The following is a 12,697-nucleotide window of genomic DNA, read 5'->3' as shown; positions in this document are numbered from 1 at the left end:
ACGTTACTAACAGCACAGCATACATTTGCGCAACAGCTAGTAGTATATTTTTCCTCCTAGACGTGCAACACTCAACTGCTTGGTGACTACTCAAAATTCCATTTACTTTGTGATTTAAAGTATTACCAAATTCCTGTAAGCTAAAAGCCAAAGCAAAAATTCTGAAGGATCATCTCCACTTGGCATAGGTTGAGTTCTATACTACTGAAATATACCAAACATGATCACCCTGTCACATTCACCCCAAGGACTGCCATATTCAACATTTCAATCATTGATTAAGAAACTCTGGACGTCTGATACCAATTAAAATATGGACATAGTTGATGTGGCTGGAGACAATACAGCTTTAAAAAGACATGCCATTGGTTGTCAGTGGCTGCTATATAGTTATTTAGGAAGTTGGATTATTTAAATAATCCTTTCACTGACAGGGATCAAGTATCTTCAAAAAAAGTCAAAACTGACATAGGGATCAAGATTCATATTGGAAAGAAGGGGTCAAAAGCTGAAGCAAAGGTTTTGAGCAGAACCTGGAGATAAGAAACCATATAAAACAACATAAAAGAGCAAGGAACATCTAAAGGAGTATTTAAAGTACTCCACCTGCAATTCGGAAAGATGGGCAATGTTGATTTTTTTAAAAAAATTCTTTCATGGGGTATGGGTGTCGCTGGCTAGGCCAGCATTAACTGGCCATCCTTAATTGCTATCAAGAAGGCGGTGGTGATCCACTTTCTTGAACCGCTGCAGTCCATGTGGTATAGGTACACCAACTGTATTGTTAAGAATGGAGTTCCAGGATTTTGACCCAGTGACAGTGAAGGGACAATGATATAGTTCCAAGTCAGGATGGTGCTTGGCTTGGAGGGGAAGTTGCTGGTGGTGTTGTTCCCATGCATCTGCTGTCCTTGTCCTTTGCGGGTTTGAAAGGTGCTGTCAAAGTTGACATGAGAGAAAAGTAATTCCATCTTTATTGGTTGCCCTGCCCATAATCATCTAAATAACATATACTCAAAATCAACTCCATTTCCATTGGGTCAGGAACAGAGAATGAAACCAAAGAGATGTGCTCTTTAAAATGCTCACCAGCATGTATCAGCATTTAATTGGTAATATTTTTCGAGGTTAAGACAACTGGAAAAAGCTCCCAGCTCCTATTAAAATGAGTTGGCCATGGTTGTGGGACATTGTCCAAGTAGTTGAGGGGAGGGCGGGGGGAAGAGCTTAAAAGGATACTGCTAGAAAATTGACGCATTTCATAATATCTTAATATATATCAAATTTGGTACAAAGTGCATGCTCCCTTGAAAACTCCAATGTCAAAATCTTACAGTAAATCGCATTACGGGGAAAGATTAAGTGCAAACTCATTTCCCATCTCTTCCCCTTTGAAATACAAACGTTATAAAATGAGCTTCCCACTTCTATTTTTTGCCTTTGTTCAGTGTTCTGAGCAGTTCTTCTATTTTTTCATGTTGCATGCAATTTCTTGCATAATTGGAAAAAACCTTAAAGAGACTCCCTTTGGTTTTATATCAGCATGCATTAACTTTTAAGGGAAGTTCAGTAACAAAACTACGGCTGGCCAGGGTGGTCCAATTTTCTTCATCATGAGGGTTTTCAGTGCCATTCTTAAAAATTGTAAGAATAAAATTGTAAGGAGAGTTCTTTGCTTTGAAGAACAGCCACTTGGTCAAGTTCCAGCAGAGCTTGCAATACCTCAAAGAAAACACACTTTCCATTGAAAGATACAACTGTATCCTTCTCTCCAGTCTGCCAGTCCTTTCCTAAACTCTTCAACCAGAGCTTCTATGTTCCCCTGCCCTCCACTACCCTTCTCTTTTATCCTCATGCCCACTGGCCCCCTGATTTCCCTTTTTTTCATTCCTCTCCCTTCTTGAGAGCATGCAATGGAGTTTTGTGGTGGGTTGTCAACCCATTCCCACTGGCCATTGTCCCATTTTTGGCTGCAACCAGTCCCATCCCAGCACCGGTGCATTTGATATTCACTCTGCATGCCTGCTCCCTGGTATCCTTCTCCATAACTGCAGATGCTGCCACTGTTCACCTGGAATTTATTTAAAAAGTTTTTTAAGAAAACTATTAGATTTCTCCTAGTTTAAAATAAATTTTCTTCACGATCTTTCACCAACTGCACTCATTCCATGTCAAAGGAGAGAATTAATCACCAGAAATAATTGGGGAGGGACTACAAATTCCTCTTCTTCATGAAGGGCCACACCAATTTCTTGAGGATCCCTCGCTCAGGATAGAAAGAAATGCCTATTCTCTTTTAAGTCACAAATCAGGAACCTGACCTGTACAGGTCTCCTCCTCCTCTGCTGCTTCTTGCTTCCTGCTCTTCTGCTTTTATCCTTCCATCTTCCCTTTATCTTTCTCCCCTTCTCTCCTCCCATTCTTGTCCCCCTTGAAGTATCTCCTTGTGGAGAAATCCTCTTTTTGTTTATCTCTAGCCTGTTTTCTGCGTTTCCATTCCCTCCTGAACTAAAGGTATGACTTTTTTAGTGACTTGAGCAAGGTAATAGATGATGGATATAAAAAATGTTGCATCATGTTTCCAATGTTTTGTCCTGCTTACACCTCCAACCTGCCTCGCATACACTCCCCAACATAAAATGAGGTCTTTCAGCTTACAAAATTTACAACCAAGACAGCCCCTTCCTTCCACCTGTCACCATGTTGTAACATAGGTGACAGACAAATATAAATTAATATTTATGGCTACAAGCTAGTCTCATGTAACATATCAGTACAGGGCGGGCGAGGCGACAGGTGATTACACTGGAGTGAGATGGAGACTGAGTGAATTTTGAATTAGGTTCATGTGGGAGTTCTGTGCACGGGGGAAAGAGGTGTGGTATACTCAGGAATTATTCTAAGTTAATTAAGTGAGTAATAAAATTAAATTAACTAAATAACATAAGTATCAATGGCAGGACAGGTGTAATGCTGCAGCCGTGGAATGTGGGAGCTTTTGGATGCCAAAGTGATCCAATACGAATACATCTGCAGAAAGTGTAAGCAGCTAGAGGAATTCTGGATCATGATTATTGACCTGGAAGCCGAACTGCAGACATTGCGCAACATAAGGGAGGGGGAGAAATATCAGAAGGCAGTCATGCCTCTTAGGACAGGGTCATCTGTTTTAGTCAGCAGTGAGGGACAGGTTGGTGTGACTGTGAGAGACAGGTAATTGGACTGAGCAAAGAGTAGTGGAGGAGCCTCACACTTTGCAATTGTCAAACAGGTCTGAGGTGCTCAGAGTCTGTGCGGACGAAAGCGAGGTCTGCAAGGTGGGTAAGCAGACTGACCATAGCACCATGAAACAGGAAGCTGTTCAAGCTGGGGGAGCAAACAGGAATGGAATGTAGTCGGGGACAGTATAGTGAGGGGGGTTGACATTGTTCTCTGCATTGAAGAGTGAGGGCCCAGAAGGCTGTGTTGCCTGCCCGGTGCCAGGATTCGGGACATCTGATCAGGGCTGGAGAGAAACTTGCAGTGGGATGTGGAGGTTCAAGTTATCGGGGTCCATGTAGGTACCAACAACATAGGCAGGACAAGGAAGAAGGTTCTGCATAGTTAGTCAGTCAGTATGAGAAGCTAGGTACCAAATTAAGAAGCACAACCTCAAAGGTTATGAGTCATTAATCATCTCTGGGTTACTTCCCAAGCCATGTGCAAATTAGCACAGGGCAAATAAGATTCGAGAGATTAATGCGTGGCTCAAAGACTGGTGTGGGAGAAGTGGGTTCCGATTTGTGGGGCACTGGCACTAGTACTGGGGAAAGTGGGGGCTGTACCAGTGCGACGGTCTACGCCTGGACCACGCTGAGACGAGCGTTCTTGTGAATTGCACAAGGAAGTAGAAAGGGCTTTAAACTAAACAGCCGGGGTGGGGGTTGGTGTGGTGGTGGCGAGGGATCAAGCTTAGGTACATGTGGCAAATCAAGGTGTTGATTGGCTTGGACAGAAGATTGATTAGCTGGCAGAAAACAGAGAGTATACATAAATGGTCCTTTTCAAATTGGCAGGATGTGACAAGAGAAGCCCGCAGGCGGCTTGTGCTGGGGACTCAACTTTATTCAATTTATATCAATGACTTAGATGAGGGGAGTGAAGGCATGATAGCTAAATTGTAAATGACACAAAGATAGGTATGAAAGTATGTTGTGAAGAAGACATAAGGAGGTTGCAAATGGATATAGATAAGTTGGGTGAGTGGGCAAAAACATGGCAGATGGAGTATAATGTGGGAAAACGTGAAATTGTTCACTTTGGCAGGAAGAATAAAAAAGTAGAGTATCACTTAAATGGAGAACAGCTGCAGAGGGATCTAGGTGGTTTAGCACATGAGTCACAAAAGGCTAGTATGCAGGTGCAGCAAGTAATTAAAGTGGCTATTCTTTATTACAAGAGGAATTGCACATAAAAGTAAGGATGTTATGCTTCAGTTATACAGGGCATTGGTGAGATTACATCTCGAATATTGTGTGTAGTTTTGTCTTCTTATTCAAAGAAGGATGTAAATACATTGGAGGCAGTTCAGAGGAGGTTTACTAGATTGATACCTGGAATGAGCGGGTTGAATTATGAGGGAAGGTTGGGCAGACGGGGCTTGTTTCCACTGGAGTTTAGAAGAGTTGGGGGTGACTTGATTGAAGTATACAAGATCCTGAACAATATAGACAAGATGGATGTGGGAAGGATGTTTCTTGTGGGTGAATCCAGAACTAGGGGGCAATGTTTTAAAATTAGGGTTTGCCCTTTTAGGACAGAGATGAGGAGAATTTTTTTCTCAGAGGGTTGTGTGACTTTGGAACACTGCGTCGGAAGGGGGGTCATTGAATATTTTTGAAGTGGAGGTAGATAGATTCTCGTTAGGCAAGGGAATCAATGGTTATCTGGGGTATATGGGAATGTGGAATTCGAAACACAAACAGATCTGCCATGATTTTATGAATGGTGGATCAGGCTTGAGGGGCCGAATAGCCTACTTCTTCTCCTATTTCTTATGTTTGTATGTACTACTCATATTAAGCCAGATGCACTTTTTTTGTAACATTAGGGGTTTCACCAGGTAATGCACATTAATCAGCTATGTTTAAGCTAGTATGTACTTTCAAGGCCATAAAGTCCAAATGTGGTATTCCAAGGACAGTTAAGGAAGTCATTGGCTAATAGTTTGCAAACTTGTAAATTCCTAGTTCCACATCAGAAAAAGTACAGCTTGAAATGGCATCACAAAAAAAAAGGACAATTAAAGCTGAATGATATAATGTGTATGTTTTGAATGCAAACAAATAATTTGAGTCATTTCCAAGATGATCAGACTTAACTAGAACTTTTCTCTGCCTGAAGATTTAACAGCACAAGGCCCGTGTTCAGCGTTCCAGGGAACCGGTGATACAAAGTTCAGGAATGAATGCCGGGGGGGGAAAAGATTTAACACTACTTTCTATTAAGAACGTTCCCACAACTCCAGATACTCCCCCTTTATGCTTCTGGGAGAGGTTGGAAAAACAATTGAAAATGGCTAGTTGACTAATGATGCCAGGCCAGTCACATTTAGGAGGGTGCCAGGCAAGGGGAAAAATGTTAAAAGCAAAACTAAAGAGCAGGATAATGGAGTTAGAGCATTTAGCTCCAGAGAGACAATTCAAACCATAAACTGAATGATCTCTTTTTGTATTGAATTTTCTATTATATCAATTTTATGTCCCAATTCAGATTTTTAGTAGTTTGTCTCTACCAGTAGAGAAAAAATATACAATAAAAGCTCAGGATCTAAGTGTTGCAAAAACTCAGGCGTATTCTGCACAATGGAGTTGAAATGCAGGTCTCTGGTGAAATGCGACACAAATTAAGACAGCTTAAACTGGGGATTATGCAAGAACGAACTTCCTTTTCGACAAGTTATTGAGCAGCAATCAGGAAACACCAGAAATGTTTAATTAGAAAGGCATTTAAGAATATATCATGAAGACATTTAAAATGTCCCTAGTTACGACAAATTGAAGATAGTTACAACTGAATGGTTACCCACGAGGAGGACGATTTTACCACTTTTTGCATTTGGAGAAAAAGGTCTGCATGACTTGTTCAGTTGCAACAGATATACGAAGAACAAACTGAACAAAGCCAGTCTGCATGGAATACCTTAATATAAGACAGATTCACTGTACTGAGAGTTATGGTCTATAACATTGTATTAGTAACAATTCTCCATTTAAACCCTTGTTCAAAGCCAAAACCTCCACTTGATTTATTGCTCACCGAGTAAGTTGATGATCCCTTCATTGTAGGCTGCAAAAAGCCTGATGGAATCTTTGAACAGTAGCATGAAGGCAGCATTTATTACTCCATTAGTTAGTTCATTTGGATTTGCCTGTATCCAACGACAGGAACATTAAAGCATTATGTACAAAAAAAGTGGCATGCTGTGTTTAAAAAGTTCATATCTCAGACCTAACCTTGGTTTCAGCCTACAAAGCAGATCAAAGTCTCAAACTTGCCTGAAGTAATCTACTAAATGTGTCTGGAAAAGATAATTGCAAAGTAGTAGCTCTCTATCTGGAACAGCTATGCTGTTGCTACTCAAAATTTAGAAGTATGTCAGGAATTTAACTTATCAAAATTATCAGTGTACAGTTAGTTGATTTACAGTTAAGTCACAACTAAGCGAGAAAAATTTCACCAAGGTTCAGTACAAGTCAGGCCGATAGTGGCTCCAAGACAGATTCCGTTAAAACATTGTAAAAAAAAGCACAAATAAAAATATGAATGCCAAATTCAAGAATGTCCAGCTGGAAGTTGTCATTCATGGAGTTGAGTGGACAAGCTCAAAAAAACTGGGCATTAAGTGGAACTAAATTACCAACCTCACACAGGGAGACCATAAAGCTGGTGTGAGAAGGAGCAATGTCACACCAGTACATCAGAACTAACAGTAAAGTACATAGAGCTTTATTCTGTAAGTAACTGATGCTATCACTGATGGAAGGGTTTGGTGGAGCTGTGCAAGCTCAAAAACAATACTTTACATGTATCAAAAAGCAGAATTTTGCAGATGCTGGAAATCTGAAATAAAAACAGAAAATGCTGGAAATACTCAGGTCAGGCAGCATCTGTGGAGAGAGAAGTAGAGTTCATGTTTCAGGTTGATGACCTTTCATCAGAACTGGGAAAAGTTAGAGTTGTAATAGGCTTTGAGCAAGGGGTGGCTGGGACAAGGACAAAGGAAGGCCTGTAATGGGGTGGAAGACAGAAGAGATTGAATGACAGAACGGTTAGTCATAGAGAACCAAAGGGAATGGTGATGGGGCAAGAAAAGAAGCAAATGCACCTAGAGCAGTTATTTTTGTTTTCATAGAGCGGCACAAGAGAAAAACAGAACCATGCAAAGAAAAGGAAACAAAATAGGGCGGGGGGCGTCGGCAGAATTTATGGTCTGAAAAATTGTTGAATTCGATTGTTGAGTTCTGAAGGCTGTAAAGGAGCCTAATCGAAAGATGAAGTGCTGTTCCTCCTGAATTCATAGGTACTCTAAATCTACTTTTGTATAATGCCATTAAAATCTTATATTCCACAGCTGACATTTCCAGATCAGAAATAATATGATCTGGATGCAGAATAAAATGATAAGTTTAAAAATCTTAACACAAGGGTCATCACTGGATCCCACACTACAGGTGAGTGATGGCAGGGTTGGGTCAGGGTGGGGAAGGAATCGCAGGGGTGAGGGGAGTCGACAGCAAGGGCAGGGGGCGGCTCTCAGCAGGCCCACCCCACTTCCCGATGCTGGGTCCCTCTATCAGGCAATTGAGTGCCTTTGAAGGCCCCTCAGCTCATGGGAGTCTACCGTCACCTTGCATAGATTTGCTTGATGTGCTCCCCACATGTCGGCAGCAGGATAAGGCCTTTAAGTGGGCACTAACTGTCCGCTTAAGGGCTTCAACTGGCAGTGGGACAGAAAGGCTGCCCAGTCACAGACTTTATTGGGGTGGACGTGGGAAGTGGCAGGGTCCCCCTGCCACCCCCCCATCTGATTAAATGCCACCCCTGCCACAAATGTGCCACAAGAGAGAGCATTAAGTACAGTCCTATGTCTTAACCAGGCATTAAGCATCTAGAAAGGGGAAGCCATTTTTAAAATTAAAATGAGATATTGTCACAACTGAGAAAGAACTTTCCATAACAAAGCAAATAATTTAAAGACATGGGTCAATTCCCAACAAATCTTATAGCATACTTGATGAAAATAATTAAGTAGGAGCCATTGGGCAGGGCACATTAAAAAAACTTGTACATACATCAAAATCCAAGAGTGCATCCAGCTGATTCTGTATTAGAGGCAGAGTCTTAAGCAGTTTCTCTGTATTCATAGTTCTCATTACTCCATCCATCCTACATGAGCATACAAAATGCATAATTTATTTGTTAGTGTTATTATTTGAAGATTCCTCCCATATCATCTGGCTGAAGAGAATACACTCTGTTAAGCAGCTCACCAGAAATAAAAGACGCTGCTCTCTATGGAGCAAAGAAAAACCTAAATTTTGGTTTTGGATGAGATCAAGTATACATTGACAAGGTTATCATGTCAAGCAAAGCAGAACATGTTATGTTTCTATTTGTACAAATCATAAATAAATCATATATTCTTAACAATGTTCAGGCATTTCATATATTTACAAAAACAAGGTGACCTATAATGTTGCTCAGTAAATCAGAGGATATAACAACAGCAGTGTTTTCCTATAAAAACTAGACTGAAGTGGTAGAGTTCCAAATTTCATAACATCCCTCTGGAAATCAAAATTCCTTCAAAAATATATAAAGCAGTTATAAGCAAACATTACTTGTGAACAAGAAGGTATCCTAGTAGATGAAAAACATTTTGCTGAAAAGCTATGTGTTTCACAATAAAAATGCATAAGAGACCAATGGCAAAATCTATATAAAGGAAATAAAAGAACTAAAAAGTCACTAGTTAAAGTAAAAGGCAAAAACAAAGTTAAAAGTGGAGAAAATAAGGTGGTGGGGGCGGGGGGGAACTATATTCAGCAAAGCTGAGGTTAAAAAAACCTGGGCAGTAAAATGCTGAAATTCATGTTTCAGGCCCTGGGCAAAGACTTGAGAAAATGTCATCAATTAACAACATCATGGAGACAACAAAGAGTAAGTTTAATCATTATGGTGTAAATGATTTAGTTATAAGTGCTTTTATAAGGTTCCTTGCTGGGTCAGCAAAAATAATGCAAATGAAATCACATTGCAAAAAAAAATGAGTTTAGTGATTATTGGCTGAAAATGAAACTTGATAAAAACTGTGGTTTTGAGAGATTTACCATTCATTGACTTGGTAGAGTTTTCCCTGCTTTGGAATGGCATGCAGAGATTAAATATGGGATATGAAAAGCACGGGACTTTATTAAACAGACTGCAAAAGTCAATGACTATTCAGAAGAAAATAAAACGAGTTTACACCTCAAACATTACTTTATCCGTTCCTACTTCAGATGTTGATTAATTTGTTAAGAGACTCCAGCATTTTCTCTTCAGATTTTCAGCATTTTTGTTTTTTTCTTTATTAGGACCAAGCATTTGCCTTAGATGAGTTTTATTTAAACTTCTTTGCTGACAATCTCTTGACATTTGTAAAACCATTCAAATAACGAGTCCTGCAGTGGTATCAACTATGCAGAGCCACACAGATGCCCCAAAGAGATCCTAAAAATATAACTTCATTATTATTTTCTATGTGCTAATTACTGCCATATAACTATTACCCATAGGATTCAATCCTACACTACCAAATATTGCATCAATACCATCCCATCCATGATGTTCGTCTACCTGGCCAAGAACCACTTAACAGACATACCCTCTTTTCATTTTGGTGAAGTCAACTGCCATTAGTCTGTAGGAGAGTGCCTTTTCATTAAGATATCTGCTATATCGCCTGATGAAAGTAGACATGTCATATCCTACAAGGATGGAAGAGAACGTTATGGTCACTGACAATAACACACGTTTTTAAGTTTATATGATCAATTTAAAATTGGGGTGGGGTGAGGAAAACAGACTTTAATAATCCATATATATTGGCTATACCAAAATATTTGAACTCTTTACTTACAAATACAACTTACCTTGCATGGCACTTTTATCCAAAAAGTTATTCAAGTTGAACAATGTGTTTCTTGAAGCCAAATACTGGATAAAACGCTGCAAGAAAGAGGTCATTAGCTAGAAACTGAAATTTGGTACAATGTCAGTATCAATACCAAAGTTATTAGATCCAATGCACATTTTGAAAGCATACTCTATTTACTAACCAGCTCAAACACAATCTGTAATCTCATGGCCTGGCATATCACCCACTCCAAACCATTACCATCAAGCTAGGGGATCAACTCTGGTTCAATGAAGAGTGCAGGAGGGCATGCCCAAAAATGAGGTGTCAACCTGGTGAAGCTATAACACAGGACTACTTGTGTTCTAAGCAGCAAATGATAGACAGGGATAAGCGATCCCACAACCAACAGATCAGATCTAAGCTCTGCAGTCCTGTCACATACAGTCACGAACGGTGGTGGACAATGAAACAACTAACTGGAGGAGGTGGTTCCACAAATATCCCTGTCCTTAATCCTAGGGGAGCCCTGCACAATAGCCTGAAAGACAAGGCTGAAGTACTTGCAGCCATCTTCAGCCAGAAGTATTGAGTGGATGATCCATCTTGGACTCCTCCTGAGGTCTCCAGCATCACAGATGCCAGTCTTCAGCCAGTTCAACTCTCTCCACATGACATCAAGAAACAGCTGAAGGCACTGAATACTGCAATGGCTATGGGCCCTGACAACATTCCAGCAATAGTACTGGGGCACAAGTCTTCAGAACTAGCCATGCTGCTAGCCAAGCTCTCCCAACTCGGCTACAATGCTAGCATCTACCTAGCAATGTGGAAAATTGCTAAGGTATGTCCGGCCCACAAAAAGGACAAATCCAACCCAGCCAACTACAGCTCCATCAGTCTACTCTCCATCATCAACAAAGTGATGGAAAGTATCATTGATAGTACTATCAAGTGGCACTTAGTCACCAATAACCTGTTCACTGATGCTCAGTTTGGGTTCCACCAAGACCACTCAGTTCCTGATTTCATTACAGTCTTGGACAACCCTTGACATCAACGCAGCATTTGACCGAGTGCGGCATCAAGGAGCCCTAGCAAAATTGAAGTCAATGGGAATCGGGGGAAATTTCTCCACTGGTTGGAATCATGTCCAGCATAAAGGAAGATGGTTGCGGTTGTTGGAGGTCAATCATCTCAGTCCCAGGGCATCACTGCAGAAGTTCCTCAGCATAGTGTCCTAGGTCCAACCATCTTCTGCTGCTTCATCAATGACCTTCCTTCCATCATTAAGGCCAGATGTGGGTTCGCGGATGATTGCACAATGTTCAGCACCATTTGTGACTCCTCAGATACTGAAGCAGTCCATGTTCATATGCAGCAAGACCCTGACAATATTCAGACTTGGACTCATGAGTGGCAAGTAACATTCACACCACACAAGTGCTGGGCAATGACCATCTCCAACAAGAGAGAACCTAACCATCTCTCCTTGATATTCAATGGCATTGTCATCGCTGAATCCCCCACTGTCAACATCCTGGGGGCTTAGTATCGACCAGAAACTGAACTGGATCAACCATTTAAATACTATGGCTACAAGAGCAGGTCAGAGGCTGGGAATTCTGCAGCGCGTAACTCACCTCCTGACTCCCCAAAGCTTGTCTACCATCTACAAGGCACAAGTCAGGAGTATGATGGGCTATTCTCCACTAGCCTAGATAAGTGCAGCTCATCAGGAACTCATTCTCCCAAAAGCTTGTCATGCTTGAACAATTTAAAATTTTCAACACTGAAGGTAAAGATACTAAGGAATATGGAACCAAGGCGGGTAAATGGAGTTGGAGTTGACGGAAAAGACTGGTGGGGCTGAATCACCTACTGATTCACCTCTGATCGCCCTACTTTAGAAAGGATGTAAAGGGATTAGAGAGGATGCAAAAAAGATTATAGTATGGTCCCAGGAATGAGGGATTTCAGATATATAAATAGATTGGAGAAGCTGGGGTTGCTTTCCCAAGAAGTTGAGAGAAGTTTTATGGAAGTCTTAAAAATCATGAGGAGGTCTAGGCAAAGTAGGTATGGAGAAACTGTTTCTGTTGGCAGAATGGTCGAAAACCAGAGGTCACTGATTTATGGTGATTGGCAAAAGAAGCAATGGTGACATGAATCATAGAATGGTTATAGCACAGGAGGCAACTTTGCCCATTGGTCCATGCTGGCTCTCTGCTGGAGGAGCCCACCTAATTCCACGCCCCTGCCTTTTCTCCATAGCCTTGCAAATATATTCTCTTCAGGTAATTATCCAATTCACTTTTGAAGAGCTCGACTGAATCTGCCAGCAACCCACTCCTGGGCAGTGCATTCCAGATCATAATCACTGACAGCATGAAAAAGGTTTTCCCTCTGGCTGTCTTTGCTTCTTTTCCCATTCACATTATATTGATATCCTCTGGTTCTCAATCTCGTTCCAATGGAAAAATTTCTCCTGATCTACTCTCTCCAGACTCGTCATAACTTGAGCACCTCTATCAAATC

General features: G+C 41.0%; 1 protein-coding gene across 9 annotated transcripts in view; it reads right to left on the bottom strand.

Moving 5' to 3' along the window:
* The window catches only part of LOC144683868 (phosphatidylinositol-binding clathrin assembly protein), a 148,945-nt gene that overhangs the window by 68,967 nt on the left and 67,281 nt on the right, over positions 1-12,697 (bottom strand). For all 9 annotated transcript variants that reach the window (XM_078547382.1, XM_078547384.1, XM_078547385.1 and 6 more), the window contains exons 3-6: positions 10,176-10,251; positions 9,908-10,010; positions 8,334-8,427; positions 6,298-6,409 (exon numbers count right to left, since the gene is read on the bottom strand). In XM_078547382.1, coding sequence (XP_078403508.1) covers positions 6,298-6,409; positions 8,334-8,427; positions 9,908-10,010; positions 10,176-10,251 — 385 coding nt within the window. The remainder of the gene's footprint in view (positions 1-6,297; positions 6,410-8,333; positions 8,428-9,907; positions 10,011-10,175; positions 10,252-12,697) is intronic.

The sequence above is a fragment of the Cetorhinus maximus genome, chromosome 8 (genome assembly GCF_964194155.1).
Source record: "Cetorhinus maximus chromosome 8, sCetMax3.hap1.1, whole genome shotgun sequence".
NCBI classification, from domain to species: Eukaryota; Metazoa; Chordata; class Chondrichthyes; order Lamniformes; family Cetorhinidae; genus Cetorhinus; species Cetorhinus maximus.
Note: the sequence above shows the minus strand (reverse complement) of the source record. Positions and strands in the feature narration are given on the sequence as shown.